Source organism: Fundulus heteroclitus, chromosome 9, assembly GCF_011125445.2.
Source record: "Fundulus heteroclitus isolate FHET01 chromosome 9, MU-UCD_Fhet_4.1, whole genome shotgun sequence".
Taxonomy (NCBI): domain Eukaryota; kingdom Metazoa; phylum Chordata; class Actinopteri; order Cyprinodontiformes; family Fundulidae; genus Fundulus; species Fundulus heteroclitus.
The window spans coordinates 31,566,505-31,586,436 of NC_046369.1; the positions used below are offsets into that span (position 1 = coordinate 31,566,505).

The following is a 19,932-nucleotide window of genomic DNA, read 5'->3' on the forward strand; positions in this document are numbered from 1 at the left end:
TTGTTGCCTTTCTTGGCAACGAAGTAAATGAGGGTTGTTGTTTTTTTTCTGGAAAACCAATTTTGGACTGGGCACATGTGGGTTAATTAGTCAGCGAGCTGCAATCTGCCGTTGTTTCAGCAGTGAGCTGACCCATCGGAAGAAGCTCTAACGCAGCATCGCGGAGAGAAAGCTGCAACTGCTGATCTAAACAGTCTCCAGGAATAAATAAAAAATTGCAAGCTTATTTTACTAGATCTCTAGTTTACTAACTGTAAACATGCAAAATGAGCAGACAGCACCTTTCTACCTGTTGAAGTTTTTTTTTGTTTTTTTACACATTGTCAAATTATAACCGTGCAACCATTTAGTTATTTTTACAAAAATTAGGGCATGAGTCCACCTGTGTGTAATTTAGTCTCAGCATAAATCCAGCTGTCCTGTGAAGGACTCGCAGGTTTCTTAGAGAACATTAGAGGGCAAACAGCAGCACGAAGACCAAGAAACACACCAGAGAGGTCAGACGTGTAAAAGCTGATGTTCTGGTTCCGATGAGAACAAAATTGACTTTGGCCTACATGCAACAAATTATTTTGGGGCAGAAAAGCAGCGCTGCATACCTTTGACACTCCATCCCAAGAACCAAACACAGCGGTGATAGCATCATGGTCTGGAGATACTTTTCTGCGGTGTAGATATAGAAGCTGGTTAGGTCTGAAGATAATGTGGCTAAATACAGTTCGATCCTTGGAGAAAACCTGTTAGAAGCTGGGGGGAAAATCCAGACTGGGGGCGAAGGTTCATCTTTCAGCAGGACAACAGCCCGAAACATTCAGCCAAAGTTAACAATTTAAGGGTTTGGGCCAAATCATATTCATGCGTTTAAAACGGCCTAGTCAAAGTCCACACCTAAATCCAGCTGAGAATCTGTGGCAGGACTTGAGCACTGATGTTTGCAGACTCCCTCATCCAGTCAGACTAAAGTTGCTGCAGCTGCAAACGGCAAAGAAAGCTGGTTTTACAAGCGGCACAAGCAGAAATGCTTCCCAGACTTTTCACATAGTTGTTTCTGATAATACATGAAAGCTTTAAATCAATATTTGCCCAGCTTCAATATATTTGACCACTTTGTGCTGGTCTACCCCTCTAAGACACATTAAGGTCTGCAGTTGAAAACGTAGCAAAACGTGGAAAAAGTTCAAGGGTTAGGATTCTTTTTGCAAGCTCTCTAACAAAGACGAGCATATCCTCAAACTGGCATTAAAATCTTTTAACCGCAAGCTCAGCGCTGTGGTTAACTTCAATTTGCATTTTTATAGTTTGCATGTACTTCTCGAAGGAATTCCCTAAATCATCTAGAAATAGTGCATAATTAAAAGGCTTGCTTAATTCCTTCACTGTGTCAGGGAAGAAAATAATCGCGTACTTTGCAACAAAAGAAATAATCTCCTCATGCCAACAAATTTCTGCCTCCCATTTAACTTTTGAGAAGCTTTCTGCTCATTAGTTCAATCTGACGGCCGAGTTGCTGAGTCACTAGAAACAAGGCGGCAAATTATTCCTGGTGCAGCTCCCGAGCTTTTGTACTTGTTAATAAAGCAGTGGCTTTGCTTTACGGCTGGTTCCCTGCTGTCCACTAGTTAAAAAAACAAAAAAAACAATGACTGCTGCTGTAGTATAAATTATACAGATTAAGCATTGCATTACATTTTGATTTTTTTTTTTTCTATTTTATTTTATTTAGCAAAAATATTGTCACCGTAACACATCTTGCCGAGCATGAAACTTGCTCTGAGACCCCAGTGTGTCGGCAGCCTTTTTCAATTCTCCCTAATAATTTAGCTCTGACAAAGATCGGCTGTTTGATGGGCCGGGTTGTGATTACGTAAGCCGTGCAATATTCATCAGCTGCAATCAACGTTTCTTTTTCCATTGACAGCGCCATACCAAGGAACACACTGTAACGCTATTCTGTTAAGACGAATGGTTTTTCTGCACGTACTCAGTCAAAACCAGAAGATCCTTTGCAGCAGGCACGTGTTTTAGACACCGCTGGGATGTAAGTTGCATAACTTCGCAAGACAGAAGAGCTGACATGTCGTACATTATATGCGCTGAGGCAGACCACAGCAGCGTAGAGCCAATATGGAGAAAGGGGTCTTTTGCCACTATAATAATAGTCCTATTTCACACATGCTCCTTTTTCTCCCCCCCCTCCCTCCTCCTTCGTCATCCAGTGTAAAGGCCGGGACTCGTATTACGTTGCGTGCAAAGATGTAATTTTCTCCGAGTCTGGAACTGGTGGCATAATTTGCGCCTAGCCCCGATTGATCTACCCAACCTCCCTGCGCCACCCGCGATCGTGGAACACTCCCCGTTTGCACAAAAATACACTGGCTGGAAAAGGCCTCCCTGTAATCCCAGAGGATCAAAGTCAAACTCAGCGGGTCTGATGATGGAGTTAATGGTGCAGGACAGCGAGCCGAGACACAAATCGTCAGTCAAAATATCAAAGCGTGAGTGACCTTTTCCTCCTGTTTAAAGCAGCGGAGCGTTTTATGTACATGTAGTGTAACCGTTTCAGTCCGTTTGTCATAAAGCGTTAAATTTTTAGAAAAGCGGTGGTAAATGCCTGTCATATTAACTCCCAAGTACTGTCTTGAAAAAATATTCATACATCTTTAACTTTTTTTCCCCATTTTGTCACATTCCCACCACACATTTCAGCGTATTTATTTGGTTTTGCACATGATAGACCATGCAACAAGTTGAAAAGTGTTGCATGCGTTAGTATTCGGCTCCCCCATGAGTCACTACTTTGTATCAGCTTTCACTGCAATCTTAGCTGCAGGTCTTTTGGGCTACGCCTTTATCAGATTTGCACCTCTAGAGACAAAATATATTTTTATAATTTTTCATAGGCGCAAACTATGTTCAGGACATAGACCTGACCATCCTAACACATGAATATGCTTTGGATCTACAGGGTTCCCTTGTGGCAATAAGGTTGGCTTCCTGCTGGAAGCTGAATCTTCAACCTTGTCTGTGCCTTCATCCATCAATGTAGCAGCTTCACTTTTCTTCCTGAATAAAATCCTTCTCAAAGCATTATGCCATGTTTCCCAGTGAGAACGGTGCTCAAGGTGAAGTGCAGTGTTAGTTTTCTAGCACGTAGGCCTAAAAGTAAAATTTTTGGTTTCATTTGAGACCAAGGCATGATCGCAGCATGTCCTAATGGGCTGTTTTGAACAAATTTAACAGGATTACTCCCCCCTTTCTTTTAACAAAAGCTTTTTTCTTTCCACTCTTCCATTAAGTGCAGATTTGTGGAGCACAGCCATATGCTTAATACCCGTTCGATTGACAGATTTTCCCACCCGAGGTGTGGACCACTGCAGCTCCCATACAGTTATCATGGCTCTTAGCTTCACTGATTAATGCTCTTCTAGGCTGTAGTATCAGTTTAGGTGGCTCGTAATATTTAGGTTGGCAGCTGGGTTATAATTTTTTTTCATTTTTGGCTGATTGATTGAACAGTGCTCTGTGAGATGTTCAACGCTTGGGGCATTGCTTTAAAATTCTCCACCATTTTCCTGTTGACCTGTCTGCTGTGTCTTCATGATGCTGTTCTCTAATGTTCTCCAACAAACCTCTGAGGCCTTCACAGAGGAACTGGGCTACAGGTTGACTCTGTTTGCCCACTTCTTATGGCAGTCTGAGTATCAGACTAAAGGGGCCCGAGTATAAATGCTAGTGTTGTGCCGATGCCATTTTTTGGCCCCCATACCTGGCTGTGCAGTATCGGCCGATACCGATACCATTACTTTGAAATTATGTGTGTGTGTGTATATATGAAGAACAGCATACTACTTGGATGTAAAATAATTGGTATCATGGCTTTGTCAAGCTGCTACCTTATTAAAGCAGGAAAAAGACTAATACAAAGTGAATCCAGTAGAACTAGTGAGTGTTGGGAGAGAGAAGGCTGCGTTCAAGTGACATTCAAACATCAAAATGGTATCTGTGACCTATTTGTTGGTACTTGCCGATACCGATACCATCATTTTAGTGCGGTATCGGCGCCCCAGCAGATACTGGTATCGGTATCGGTGCAACACTAATAAATGCATTCAGCATCTTTTAGATTTGTTTGCACCAAATTTAGCAAACGATGCACCGTTTTCTCTCCTCTTCACATTTCCACACGTATTTGTTTGTCCGTCGCAGAAATTTCCATTAATATACATGAGTTTGTGTTGTAAGTTGCAGTTTGTAGATAACGAAGGTTTGTGCTCGCGCGTGTCTCAGATCCCTCCACCTCATCTGCTAGAAAAGTCCTTTGGTCTGATGAGAAAATGAGGAGCTGGCATTTTTTAAATGAGCATTTCGGGGTTTTTTGCCGTACAACTGAGACTTCTATATAACACTTGTTGACCCACTTTCCAAAGTTACGCCCACGCTCCAGTACTTTTCCTTGTCTTATATTATACCAACAAACAGAGGACAATACTCCCCTCTGGCAGCACCGAGGGTTTTCCCCCTGCCAAGCCGCTGCTCGGCTCACATTCTCACCTCCAGCCTGCTTCCGCCCCGCTTATATGAAAGCACAGAGACGGCGTTAAACATGCGCATCCCTTTGCTTTTTTTTCCTCCCCCCTCCACAGCTATGCAGCACGTGGCTTACTTTAACCATAATAGTGTTCTCCAGAGCAGGCAGAGCACTGAACACACCGTCCCCAGCATGCCATTAATTACACCCCCAGTAGATCCACAGGACCCTGAATCAGCCGTCTGACTTTCGCCACGCTGGCGTACTGTAACTACTGTGTGTACATGAGGGGGCTCCTCTCACTTTACATTTCCACTCCGTCGCACTCACCCCCCCAGAAATCTCACGTCTCTATTAAAGCCTCTGTGGCGCTCAGCAAGGCATCTGATCAGTGAAAGATGCCGTGGCTCCTTGATGCCCTGAGGTGTTTGCCGAGGGCTGCCGGGGGTGATAAACAGTGTGAGCCTCATTGTTCTGCACTTCCTACAGAGTCTGTGAAGCAGCCCAGATTAACGGGTCTTGTGTTTTCTCACTGCAGGGAATATTAAGGCTTAACATTGGAATTAAATCTATTATGCAGCCAGCTTTTTTGGTGCTGAAACAACAAGTGAGCCGTCTCCCTCTGTTTGCTCGTCACTGAATATCTGTAGGATGAAGGTTTTTTTTTTTGTTTTTTCCTGCTTCGCTGCAAGAAGTTGAAAGTACATGCCATTAACTTTGGTTTTTCCTTATTCCATTTAAACAAGGGTGAAACAATGTTAAATGTTAGCCGAGTTTTCTTTATTATGATTAAACCTAATAAAACGCTTAATGCAGCGGCAACTGAAACCACAATCAGTTCTGCATGACTGCATGCATTTTTTTTGTTTCTTTTTAAAGAAACATTGCACAAGCCTTAGAACTGTTTGAGGTGACTCTCCTTATTTGGAAGTACTTTTATTTCATAACAATACATCTTTATTAGCGGGCTTTTATTTCATTATGTTATTCTCTCAGCCTTTTGTCTGACTCTCTCACATTTGTCAGACAAACAATCAACAGTAATAGGAAAAAGGATTTGTGGATTAGATAGGAGAAAGCTCAGACAGAAGCAGGAGCAACGTGTGACTTTGGTTTTCATTTTTGATTAACTGGTTTGATGTTAATCTTAAAGCTGCTGTGTAAAGGATTTAGTGATAAGGACAACTCCTCATTCTAACAACCCCGTCTCTCTTTTGCAGATTTACAATAGGGAGACGGGGTAATCAGAGCATTACTTGATCTAAGGCTGTGCTATACTTTCTGCTTTGATAAGATTAAGGTTAAGGTTTACTTTATTAATCCCCAAGGGGGAAATTGAGTTGCCATTGACATGTCAAAAACTCTGCTATAGACCACAAACAAAAATGCCACATCATTATACTATAACATCAGTGTCAGTATCATTATCAAGAGTAAGGGCATACACAGTGCTCATTATAAAAGCCCTGAGTTCGTTAAAGACGCTGTGGAGAGGGTGGTCCTTGAGAGACAGAGCAGTCTTAAGTTTATTCATCATCCTTTTGTCCATGATGATGTCCACTGAGTCGAGATTTAATCCAACCACTGAGCCGGCCTTCTTCATCAGTTTGCTCAGTCTGTTTTTGTCCTCAACAGTGATGAAGGAACGCTCACCTTAAAGGCATACTATGCAACATTTTTCAGTTAATTAATGTGTTCCATACCGTTTTGGATGATTAAATGAGTCATTTCAGGTCGAACAAAGGTTTTCTCGGCCGCCTTGGTGGTCTGTGGGGGAAATACCGCACTCACAGGCTCAGAAGTCTCGTGCAAGACAGCGAGAGTCGGTCTCGCTTTACGGCGAGAACTCCATGTGTTTTTGCCCTGCCATTCACTATATGCACGCGCGAAAGCAACAAAGAACCGCGTGTTAACGTCAAATAAACATGCAGTTTGTTATTAAACAACAGCGCCTGGCTTGATGGAGAAACCAGAACAGCTGAGCATCTTTATGACAGTGCACTTTTACTTTCGCCCTCTGTGGGGAGCCTCGCTGGAAAATCAACCCCGGTTGCATAGTATACCTTTAACATGGCAGGTGTTTAAAACCAAAAGAGAAGCCTGAGGCTGGATCTGTCCACCCGTCCTGAACTAACAGCGCTCTGTGAATTCCACACCCTTCATGCTGGTAACCATGCACTATTCAGAGCGACTGGGCCTAGAAAGCGACGCACTTGATGTTTCACAGAATCTGCTTTGGTTCCTCATTTAAGCACGCGTTTACGTGTTTACTTCTCGTCAGGTCTTTAGACTTCCACACGAGCAACCAAATGGGAAAAAAAAACCCTGCATTATATTTATAAACAGGAAATTAACATAAAACGATTATTTCAAGGTAGCCAGAAGAAACATTTTTCTAGTTTATACATGGGATTTTGGTTTGAGTAAAAGTACATTTTAGTTGATATTATAATGCAATGCTGCCTGCGAAAAAAAAAATAGGTTTTCTTTAAGAAAGAATAACATTTCTTGCAGCGCTTTAGCGTCTTCTTGCACCTTGCCTGTGCTTTACCTCGCTCTGTTTATTTTTCTCCACGTGATAGTCTCATGATCCTGCTGTGTGGAAGCCGCCACCCCCCTGACCATATGAATCACACCATGACAGTCAGTATCATGAAAAGGAACGGGGGCGCGAAAAGAGTTTAGCTCTTAAATCCCACCACTTCCGTCTCTCCTCTTTCATCCTCAGATACAGTAGCAGAGAGCCTTTCCTCCCCAGCATTCCACAGAGGATTTCAAACATTCAGATAAAAAAACAGTACTTTGCTGCATGCCTTCCTCTAATTCTCTCTGTGTTTTGGTATCTCCAGAATATCACCCAGTCTCGTGCTTTTTTTCTCAGACCAGAATAGCCTTTTTGATCAGGTTTCAAAATAGGCCTGGATATTTATAAGTAGTCTCGTTCTCTACATTCCTGCGATAAGTGCGGAGTGATTATTTTTGATTGTGGGGTCAGGGGTGGAGGGGGAGCCATCACGGTGTTTGGAGGGTTGTTGAGGTAACAGACTGTTTTTTCTAATTCAATGTTCCCGGCGTGTTATTCTGCAGCGGAGGCCTTATTTCCTGTGAGCAGAACAGTGTGGCAGTGATAACGGACAGACGTGCTGGGATCTTTGTTCTGTTTCTGCCCTCAGTGGACATGTTATTCCTTATTGCTTCAGCATGGTTTGCTTGCAACTAAAGCACTCAACTTTTTAAAATCAGCTGCAAAAGGAGACAGAATGTGCTTTTATACGTGGAACAGTATTGCTGAAATATACCCGATGTCCTAACTGTGTCATCTGGCTTTTATCAAAATACCAACACTGCTGTTTTAGCTGTTTGCACAGCTTCCTCTGCTCTTTGCCACAGGGTTTGCAGCATTTTCTTCAGCCGAAGGTGGATACACATACGTAGACATGACATTTAAAAACAGCAGCTTGCAATGATTAATGGCTAATTGTGATATTCCGTAGGGGCTCAGGATCAGGTCACTGTTTTTATATCTTATCTTGGTCCACAGTGGTTACCGTTTAATCAAGACTACGTTTCTTCCTGTGTGCTTAACCATTTTGTATCACGTTCTATTGATACGAGGGTATTTTAACGAATCATAGAAATAGATTATTATATAAATGCTCAAATTTTGTGTATGAATGTAAAATAATTTTCTGAAGGTTGTAAATCACTCTAGATTTCCTCTTCCCCCACACTGGTTGACCTGGAGATGAAAGAGATGCTCTACACACAGACTGTGAGTGCTCCAAATAATCAGGTGAATAATTTCTGCCTGTTCTGAGAAGATTCTATCTTCTCAGAACAGGCAGGATGTCAGCAGAGCACAGCATGAGATTTAGCACAACATTTCGGTAGCACATGTGTTGATTTCATAGAACTGGTGCATATGTGTGGTATGCATGGCCCCTCGGACTTACAACATTAATATAAACTAACTTCTTTTTCTTAATTTTTTTTTCATAAATATAGAAAGGACTCAGCTGGGATCATTCTACAAATAATGTTATTTTTTTTCATGTAAGAGTTTGATGTTTTTCTTTGTATCTGTGTGAGGTTTTTAAACATGTGCTAACCAGTCTGTTGTAAATGAAAACTCGTTTTTTTTTTTTTATTGAGTCTACAAAACTTTTTTTAGATGATTTTTCCCCACCGGTCATCTAGGGTTTTTTTTGGCTCTAGGTATGTTTCAGTGTGATGGAATTAAAGCAAAAAGGACTCGTTGAATAGAAAATGTTGCTGACCCTTTGCTAAAGGGGTATTAGAGCTTTATTTAGTTTGTTCCTAAGAGACGAACAGTACAGCCTCTGACCTGAGCTTCTGTTAGGCAGGGAAACATTGTTAGATACTTTATAATCAGAGTAATAAAGAAACCCATCCCTCTAGAATACTGTAGTTGGCTTTTCTCATGAGTGATCTACATATTATTCATTCTGGTGACATCAGACCTGACCAACCTGGTTAAAACGTCCATCGTCTCAAACTGACTAATGATACTATAGTGGAAGTCTTTCCGCATTATTGTGCTGCTTTTCTCCGCACCGGTCCTCTGTGCTCCTCTGATTGGCTGCGTCCACCTTCAGAGCGTCACAGGTTACACTCGCGCCTCACTTCCTAGCTATTGCTCACCTCCGGCTCTGCTGGAGCCAATTATGAGAACCCTCAATCAGACGTTCGTGTCTGCACTCTTATGTGGGGCTTTGTGTCAGCACCGAGCTTCTCGCTAATCTGACGGTCTCTTAGCAGCACGGTGAAATGTTGAGTCAGTCTGTAAACATGTGGAATCGTGTTGTTTGTGAAAGTAAATACGTGGATGAAAATAGAAAGTTGCACTCAGGCGTATGAAGAGCTGTTCAAATGGTCTGCACAGCTCCCATCGTGTGCCTCGGTCTTACAAAAGCTTTAATCATATAAAGAGGGGGAATTATACTAGAACAGAGTCTGGCGGCTTTTAAGCAAGCTCTTATTATTTACCTAAATAGAGCAAACCGGAACTCGGCTCACAGGAGTGGGAGACATCAGATTTTAGAGCGTTGCCGGTAAGTGAAACAGCGCGGCGGTGCCATGTGACGCAGGCTCAGACGCAGGTGTTCAGCTTCACGGCCAAGCTTAGATGTTCGCAGATCAGCACCTGGTGCCGCTCCTCCTCTACAGCGGCAACGGCTCGATAAAACATCTGAAACCGCAGACTGTGTCGGGGGAGCCTGCATCCCTGAGCCCGGCTCGGTCCCACAGCCCGTCCGGGACATGCACTGTATGCTTTGGCAGCAAGTCATCCGGCTCGCTGCTGCAGACACGCAGGAGCTCCCATTGCTGGCCCTCCTGTTAAACACGTGGTTACCAGCCCCTTTCACTAAATTATACTCAATAAAAGAGTTTTCATTGACCTTCTATTCACAATTTGCAGCTGTGGTTTGTTTTCTTTGTTGTTGTTTTCTATTATAATTTTTATTTTAAATGCTTTTCTGCTCTGCAGGACTAATATAAGATAAGACCCACATCGGAGTGAATCATCACTCTAGGCCCTGCTGTACTTCCAGTCTCAGCCGGGCCAAAACAGGACAGCAACCCAGACACATGAGATTCCTGAAGGCAGCCACTTAAAACTAAATGCTCCCAGTGCTTAATGTGGTATCTTCTATAAAAGCAGGAGGAATAACTCAAAGTCTTAAGACCTGACATAGTACGGCATTATTCTGTGAAACACTCAATGACTGCTGTAAAAAAAAAGGTGCTGTTTAAATAAAATGTGATTACTTACACACACTTTGCAGTTTGCTGTAGTCTCTGATTGGCCGCACTGAGCAGTTTGAGATTTGATTTCCAGGGTTCGGGTTGTATGCTTTTATAGTTTTCCATGACCAAATTGTCTGATGTTGATTTCAAAGTTGTGGGATAGTGGATGAATCCCGTGAGTTTTGACATGAACCTGCATAGGCCCTTATCGTTTCAGCTCAGTGGTTTGGTGTCCACCACCCAGCTTCACTGTTTTGATCCACTCTGATGGCTCTCAGTTTCCCTTTTCTTTTTCTTTTTTTTCCCCCCCCTTTTTTTTTTTAAGAAAACCACAACCAGCTGTTTTTATCCCCCCATAAGCAAAGCCTTATCACTGAAGAAAAAAGCCAAAGCTTTGCATACCAACTTTGCGTGAGTAGACTTGGCAGACAAATGCCTGGTTTCATTCCCAGTTATGCTCTTTATCATTTCATATTTGTTGTCTGCACTGTCACTATCAAATAAAGACATGTAGGCCCACGTTTCTGGAGAAATAACCAAAATAACCTGGCAGCCGTACGCAGCTGGCAGCTCACTAGAGTTGTCTTAATACAGGGTTTGGAATTTCATCCATACTTTAAGAAACCAGGGTATTGAAAATATTTGTGTGCCCTTCTGCTATAGAAATTATAAAGAACTGCTAAAACCTTTCTTATTACCTTTATTATTTAAAACATTTCTTATTGTAAAGCTGAGTTTACTTGAGATCACTGGTGACTCCCCAGACTGAAGAAGTCTCTTGGAGAAGAGACGAAACGTTTCGACAAAGAAGAACCAGTCCAGACGACCGACTCAACTTTTTTAAAATATTTTTCTTCCTGGATGATTGAGATGCATCAGGACATTTCTTATTTGGTTTTCTAAGAGCAACAGTGGAGATCTGTGTGTCTGTTCACCCATCCACATGTATGTCCAAGTAAGAACAGTAAAACGGCATGGAAAATATGTTTTTTGACTTTATTCCTTAGCCTTTTGTCTAAATGTTATATTCATCCGTTTATAGGGAAATTATGGCATGAAAACAGAATAAGAAAGCAAAAAATGTTCATGAACTGACCAGGTATCCAAAAATAACGTGTTGTTTTAAAATTTAAAGCTGGAGAAGGGACCTTTGCATTGTGTAGTCTTGCAGTAACTGTGGTTGTGGCGGGTCATGGCAAAGTAGCATTTAAATTGGCCTGAATAGGGCAGTAAATTGGTACATTTATTTTCAAAAGAAAAAAATATCCTGTGTGCAGCACATACACAGGTATAATATTTCAATACTTCTTAGTTTTACAGTTTTGTGAGTTAAAAGCAAATAAAACTAATGTTAACCAGGGAACAGACTCTTGTCATAGTTATAGCCTTCAGTTTGTGTTTGTTTGCAGTCTCTTTTAATATAAGATGGCTGCTGATTATATCACTGAGCGTGCCAAACATAATCCTCAGAAATAGTAAGCAGGACCCAAATTTCCGCTCATGACTTTGAGAAATTAGGCTTCCAGTCAATGGAGATCAGTCAGAACACGGGGAATAGTCTTCGCTTCTAAAAACGCCTTTTGATCTTAACAAGGTGCTTCAAAGTGCTGTCAGCCATGCATCCACATACACGCTCACCCACAAGTGGAGGCAGGGCTGCTGGTTGGTGGGGCTCAACTTTTATCTGCAGCGAATTGGTGTTCTGAGTTTTTCCACAGCAGATGGTCTCTGAGTGGATCACGCTTCATAAAACACAGAGGTGATGTGTCTCTATGAAGGCCACCGGGATGTTTTGTTTTGAAATGATAGTGGAGTCATCGGTGCTCCTGGTGTTTTTGTGCAAGTCTGGTGGGCTCATTTATCATGTTTGCGGTTGGATTTCATAAAATACCGTTGACCTCCTTATGAATAACAACAATACAGCGTTACTTTAAACACAAAAAAAGGTTCAGTTGAGATACTTTTTTAAGGAGTCAGTCCTAGTCAAAATGCCAGCATAACCATGAATCAAAAGAAAGAAAGATTTTTTTTTTTTACAACAGAAGCTAAATCAAAATAAAATTTAAATAGATGTTCAATAGTTTAAGTCCAACTCAATTAATAACAAAAAAACTAGAATAAGACAGTTTAATAAAAAAAATTAAAGCAATTTATCTAAAATATGAAGAGAGATTTGATAATTTTCTAAAACATATTCCAAAGATATAGGGCAAAAAAATAGGTTTTACCAAACCCTGCTTTCACCCTACTTTCACCCTAAAATAAATCATTAATTTAGTCTTTCAGCCCAGAATTTACTTCCGTTTCAGCAGAGAAGGCTGCTGTGACCAAAAGGTTTCATGTGAAAGCTCCACATGAAGCTTTTTGGTACCACTGAATAAATAACAGTCATCAGCATATAAATGTATTTAGGCTGCAGTTAGTTTCTGACAACTGTTTTAAAAAGATGAATAACATGGATAGATCCTATAATAGCCTAAACTGATCCTTGGGAACACTATACTGCAAATGTAGACTAAGGCAAAGCTTTCTGAAGTAACAAACACCTGTCTTAGATCATTCCCAAACATCTGCATGGCCATTTCACAGAGTCCTATAAAATCAAACTCTGATCTACAGGAAGAAAAACTTCAGCCTAATTATTAATAAAAATATTTAGTCTCCACAGGCTGTCTAGAGAGTGCCTGGTCTTATTAAATCTCCACCTTTATAGGAGTGAAGGAGCCAGACCTACTTCCCATGAACTTAAAATGACACCTGAGTTTAGGCCTAGTTCAGTAATAAACCAGCCTCATTCATAAGAAGAGTAGGGATGTCCCTGTTCCAGCACACCGACTTTTTATATTTCTGGACACCATGTGTTAGCTACCATTCTTCTCTTCCTCACTTATCTATATGTCGTCTCATGTTCTCAGTCTTGCTGTCATTTTCTTGTACTGTTTTTCCTTGTGCCTCCCATTGATTTTCTGTTACTCCATCTTCTCTCTCCTGATTGGCACTGTCTTTTTCTGGCTAATCTCAGTCTTCCTTTCTCCATCGACTTCCTTTGAAAGATGGGAACATTGCCTTTTGATTATATGGCCGTTGAAATAAGGGAGCCCTTGTCCTCAAACCTCTATGTATTTACTTTGGTAATTGCTTTTTGTGGGCTATTTCCTCAGCTGGGTGTGCACTGAAAGCAATGTGCCGCATAATGTGGCCTTTTGCCAGATGTTTTGTTGAAAATTTCTTTTTCTTTTTCTTTACTTCTCTGACCACTGTTGATGCCGCACAAAGTGAGTTTGATTCACATGAACTTGGGATACAAGCTAGTGTTTCTACAATGGTTCCCACAGATGCTGACAATGTTATACTATTATCTCAAACTCTGAATAAATTTGGTATAAACGCTGGTGTCTTATTTTGTGCCCCAGGCTGTGCAACCCCAGAGGAACTGAGCATGGAAAGAGCCCATACTGCAGTGGAGAACATGTTCAAGACACTCAGAGGTTTGAGCTACATGAGAGACCACCTCAAGCAGCTGCGCTCCGTCTATACTGCAAGTGATGGAGTTCACCAGGTCAGAAACACATCTTAATATAATGTTTTATTATTCTAGATAAACACGAGAAAAATGCGTGCGCACACACACACACAGATGCTGAAATGCGCTGGTGAGAACCCTGGAGTGTATGCATGGATGGCAGTGAATGTCTATCTGAAAGGCCAAACGTATTACAGGCATGCAGAGTTGCATGCATACATTTTAAAATATGATATCCTACAAAGTGTTGCATCCAAACAGTCATATTAGATTGCTATATTGCCAACGTTGATATGAAGGTGATGATTGTGATTTGATATATTGTGGAGCTCTACCTTGTCTATATTTAAGTGCCACTCGAGTCTAAGTCATTTTTGGCCAAAGTTATTACGAGACATGTGTTGCTCAGGTTGCTGACCACTGGACTAATCACAAGACCAGTTAATTACAACTGGGAAGATTTTAGCTGCATTATCAAAATGTTGTAAAAAAGGGCAAAAGGGAAATTGCAGCAGCCAGAATTGTTTTAAATTATTAATGAGTGTAGTTAATTGTCAGTCTGAGGTCACCATAGTATCACATAACACAGAAATTTTGGGGACTTACAAAGGTTTTCCTTCCTCTCACAAACGTTGTATTAAAGATGCAAACCAACAATTAACTCACATCTGTCAAGAAATGGTTTATTAAATTAAAGTTTGTTCCTGCCAATTAACATCCACTAAATGGACCTTCTTTCAGTGCTGTAGTATTACCACCATCCAGGATTGAGTGCCACTGCACATCCTTTAAGGCTGGTTCACACAGCAAGATTTTAAAATTGTTGCCCAATTTTCAAAACCTGAGAGACACATAATGATAAAAAATCGTCGATAAAACAGGTTTGATTGTAGAGTGGGCTGTGGTGTCCAGTCAGACGGCGAGCACAATAACCCGCACACGAACAGATTTCACTCTGGAAAATTCAGATGTCAGATGGGAAATCTCGCAAAACTTCTCAAGATTAAACCTAAGTTCAGAGTAAATAAACATAACTGACGAGTAAGAATAATTAGGATTAATTTGAACAAAGAAAATACATCAAAAAGCCGTTGGTGTGGGATTATTCTACACTGTTAAATCATGACAAGAATGCAAAATGCACTTTATACTGTTCAGTTTTTAAATATATATATATATATATATATATATATATATATATATACACACACACACACACTTAACAAGCCCCTCAAGTTGCCACCTAAATAGCACCATTCAGCTGTCCTGCATGGCGTAGCAGAGTCAACTTCTCAACCAAACCTTACCAATGGGCTTGGAACACAAGGAGGTGATGACAGAAAAGCAGATGGCATTGCATAAAAAATAAGACGTGGTGATGAGGGCTTTTCGTTTCACATTTATTTTATTTGTCTTATTTGTTTCTATTTATTAACCTAATACGTTCCTGTTTTGATATATATTTTGTGAGTATGTCTAAATTTAATAATGTGTGTGAAACCCAAATGTTTTTGTTTATTTAGTCAGTATTTAATACAGGTGGTAAAAAATTGTTAAAATACAATAATGTGCCTCTAATTAAATTCAGCATATTGTAAAAAAAATAAATAAATAAATAGCAAGAAGAGGCCCTCTTGACACGAGTAAACTCAGGTTTTTAAGAAAATGATTATTTATCAATCTAAGTATCAAGTTGATCTGATCGAGCAACTTTAAATTACCTCATTAATCGATAACCTTCATCCGTACCTTGTATAGAACTTATTATTGAAGAGGTTTCACTGTATTATTTTTAGCTCTACTAGATGCCTGCCAAATAATGTGTTGTGCAATTTAAAAAATATATATATCTTATTTTTAATACTTCAGTCTTCACTGGGACTATAATCTTTTGGAATGTTTGCTATACTAAAATAAAAAGTGTGGACAAGATGGAAACTTTAAAATATTGATCGGATTCATTTAGAGAGGAAATCCTTAGAAGACATGTACCTGGAAATGTTCAGATATCAAGAAATGTAATTAAAGGTTTATAAAAATGTAAAAAGTTTTATGTGTAAGAGGGTTTTTTTTCAAAACATATAGAACTGAAACAAAAAGGTAAAATTTGTTTTTCTTTCTAACTTGGGCTTTACTATACCCACCTATCATGAAAAGTGAGTAAAATCCTTTTTCTAATCAACAACTGAAATGACTTGCAATGCTTAATCCCAGACTTACCACACTTGGGCGACTAAGAAAGCATACCTATTTCACATTATATGTCAGCATATTACTGAGGCAAATGAGCAACAGCCTCCTGTTAGGACAGATCTGTAGACCCGTGTTTCAGTGGAATTATGGAAATGACTTAATGTGAAAGGGGAACAGCTTGATATGTGCCAGCTACTGCCTGTTCTCGAGAAGCATCGGAAATCCATCAGCCTTTCCCAGCTGGAGTCCACTAAAGGGGATATTCGTTGGTCCAGATCCAAATTTCAGCTTTTCTTTGCGTACAAAGGTCCAATTTTCATGGAATCCCTGATAAAAGGTTCATTTAAGGACAGGCAGAGTCAAGTTGTTCTGTGTCACCAGAATGCGTTTTTATTTTAGTATAGTTAAAAGAACATGTCACCTGAGAGGAGGCAAGGGTCTCTTCTGTGTCATATAATGTTCTGTATTTTTCTCAATGAATCCTATCTAAAAAGACATTAGTGAGCTCACACTTTCATCTTTTTTCCCAAAGTGATATAAATCCTTCATTTTGTTTTTATTCATTTTGTATTTTTCACACATTACCATGTATTTGGGGTGTCCCGATACCATTTTTTTCCAGAGCGAGTAAAAGTACTTCAGTTTAGATACTTGCTAATTCCAAGTACCGATCTTCAGTTATCTTTTCTCCTTCTTTTTCTTTTGGAAGGTCAGCAAACAGCCTCTTGGTGTTTAGCACCACTACCTAGTATAGAGTGGCATCTAGCCTTTGAGTTGCAGAATAGCCCAGCCCAGGATTAAAGTTGGTATCGGTTCAGAGTATCTGGTTGCGTGTAGAAGTACGTGTATGAGTACTTGACGCCGTTATCGGAACCGATAACAGTATCTGTATCGGGACACCACTACTGTGAATGGTCCTTTAGTAAAAGAAAAAAAAAAAAAAGACACTATCAAGGTATTTACAAAATGTTAAAATAAAATATAAAATGTGACCTAACTGCTTTTATTTTAAACAGATATCAAACAAATATTTTAACTGCTGCTAAATTAGTATGCTATAACGTGTTGATATTTCCAGGAATAACAGTTATGTGTCACTGACCTGTTATTTTCTTTTGATACATAGGCTTTAGCAAAAAAGAATTGAATGAAGAGCAAAAAAAATGTTCCAAGTGGTTATTATCCCTTATTTTTATCCTTTTTGCCATTTTCCTCTTTACAGTGTAACTCTAGGGCTATTACAAGCTGCCATTAGCTGGTTAATTTGTGAGGCTGTTCTGCCCCGTTTTGTCTTTCTTATAACAGAGAAAAAACAGTGGTAGGATTTGTCTAGCCAACCCAGTTTGGTAATGTTAATAAAGTTCTTCACGCTCCAGGGTTACTGGTGGAGTACAGAGCTCAGTGCTTGGGCCAATTGTTTTTGCTATATACTAAATGCTTCATTTTGGTAAAACTGTCAGACATCATTTGACACTATCATTGACAATTTCCACTGCAGTGCCGATTATACTAAATTTGAGCAAACGCAATCCTTAGGAAGTTGGGTAGACTACATGCATGTCTTGAAGACATAGAGACCTGGATGATTTAATTTGAAGATTTTTAACTTCGGACAAGACCGAAGTTGACATCTTTTGACCAGAGTCATTGAAAAGGGAACTGCTCTCCATTTTTCTATAATATTTTTATGAAACAAAAACTTTATTTCTCTTTTTTGTTTTTTTTGGTTTCAGGTTTTTTTTAAATGAAAGAATGATTCACAGATTTAATTGGACAGGGCCTGAAAACATTTTTTCTTTTTTCAGTTTAGTTTTTGTTTTTTATGAAAACTACACCAACCTACCATTTTCTGAAATACACCTTGCTTGCACCGAGTTGGGCCCCATTTGCCTTTAGAACTGCATCATGTTGTAGAGCCAACAAGTGGTCAAATGGGGACAATAAAGTATACATCTATCATCTACATCTACTTAAATCCTCCTCCTTCTGAATCTTTGAGCTTTGGCGAGTTGTCTTTACTACAGTTAGATACCTAAGTGCCTGGTGCCACTGCTGTGTGATTAGTTGATTCGCTGTTTGTGTGAAAAAGCCGTGGGCGTACCTAATACAGGGACTGTTGACTGTATGTGGTAATTACTGTTATGCATTAAATAAATATGGAAGATAGATCATTAGAAAGACTTCAGCGTAAACAGATAACGTTAATGAAGACAAGGCGGCTCCTCTGTTGGCACTAATTATGCTCCCACTATGCCAGTCATAACTGTTCATGCCAGTAGAGAGCATTAACCGAACGCCGTTCCAGGAAAAGTGGAAACGAAATTAGCTGCAAGTGGTCAGAGCCGCGACAGAATGAGCCTGAACCAATAAACCGGGCTCTCCAGAGAGAGGGCTTAATTCTCCTGCTGGTGTATGGGCCCCAGTTAAGTTTAGATGGAAAAGAGACGAGAGTTACATAAGATAACCAAACCTTCATTGACCCACTATGTTATAATGACCCATTACTAGGTAGTCGGGGTCCTCATGACATACTCATAGCACATCCCACAGATAAACTGAGATGTGGGGGATTTCGAGGTCAGAGCGCCTCCTGAAATTTGTCGCTCCATATTGCTTTGTTGAGATGTGATGTGGACACCCTGACCTTTATTAAACCACTGAGCCTCGTACAGGAAAAAAAAAAAGTAACCCACATACTCCAAACTGTGTTTTCAATCTAAAAAAAAAATGACAATCTAAGAATGAAAAAAGATTTGGCACATTTTTGGGGAACAAATCAGAACAACAGCGCTGATTATGTCTGTCGCTGGAAACCCTAGCAAAGGCATTCCTGTCTGACATTTCTCTTTGTGTCAGTGGGTGACTATGTTGCTATGAAACGTTGTTTTTATTATCCTCCACCAAGACGCCATCTCCCCCCCCCCCCCCACCATGGGGGAACTTGATACCCACATTTGATGCTGCGTGCTTTTTACATGCACATTTGTCTTTCCAGAGGAATATTGGTGCCGCATCATTGTGAGATGACGAACCTTGTTGTTGTGCTGTGGGTGTTTGAGGCGCTGGTTTAATTGGACTGCTTTTAGCTTTGTGAAACTCGGATGAAAACGGAAAGGTGCGTGACCACAGGTTCGATCTGTTTACAGCTGCGCCGCTGTTGTTGCGTATGCGCGTGCAATGAGTCATCGCTTTGTTTACGCCAAGGTTCGCTTCTGTACACCCCGGCTGATTGAGGCTCGGCGATGGTGGTGGATGTTAGTTTAGATCGCAGGATTTTCCCAAATCCTAATTTGGCTGCTTGTCGGATTGGGAGGCAGGTAAAGAGAGCCAGAAAGAGGATGATGGCGGAAACAGCTGCGTGTATTAATGTTTATACTACTCTTATGTCTTCAGGTGTGTTGATTTAAAGCTTTAATCAACAGTTTGGCTCAGATCTGTGATTTCACGTCCTTTTTAAACAACAAGCGAATGGTGATGTCTGATCGTTATTTCACTCGGATCTTGGCATGAAGCCCTGGCGTGTCAAGAGCCTTGGCCTCATCTAGAATAGGAATGTGTCCAGTGTTCCAGACCGGCATGTTTATATAAAGACTTCTGCTATTTCGGGCGCTGCCAAGTCTTATCTGGCTCTTTATTGTTCTCTGAGACAGCAAACTTCACTCTCATGAAAAAAAAAAAACCTGCTTTGAAATCTTGATCCTCCAGCTTTAAGGGCTATAAATGGTACATTTTGTCCTGCGTAGCTGGGCAAAAAAAGCTGAGTCCTTATTAACGCTGAAGGGTTTTTTTTTCCCCTTCAGCATTACCCTTTTCAGAATATTAGAAGGTATTTAAGAGACTTTAGTTAAAGCTCTGCTTGTCAGCTTTGTCAAGGGCATGTGCTTATTTAAACTCCTGCTTTTCTCTTTTGGACTGAATG

At 40.4% G+C, this 19,932-nt stretch overlaps 1 protein-coding gene across 1 annotated transcript in view; it reads left to right on the forward strand.

The window, feature by feature from the left end:
* The window catches only part of scfd2 (sec1 family domain containing 2), a 138,835-nt gene that overhangs the window by 105,226 nt on the left and 13,677 nt on the right, over nucleotides 1-19,932 (forward strand). Inside the window, exon 6 of the mRNA XM_012851471.3 lies at nucleotides 13,711-13,856. Within this exon, the coding sequence (XP_012706925.3) occupies nucleotides 13,711-13,856 (146 nt within the window). The remainder of the gene's footprint in view (nucleotides 1-13,710; nucleotides 13,857-19,932) is intronic.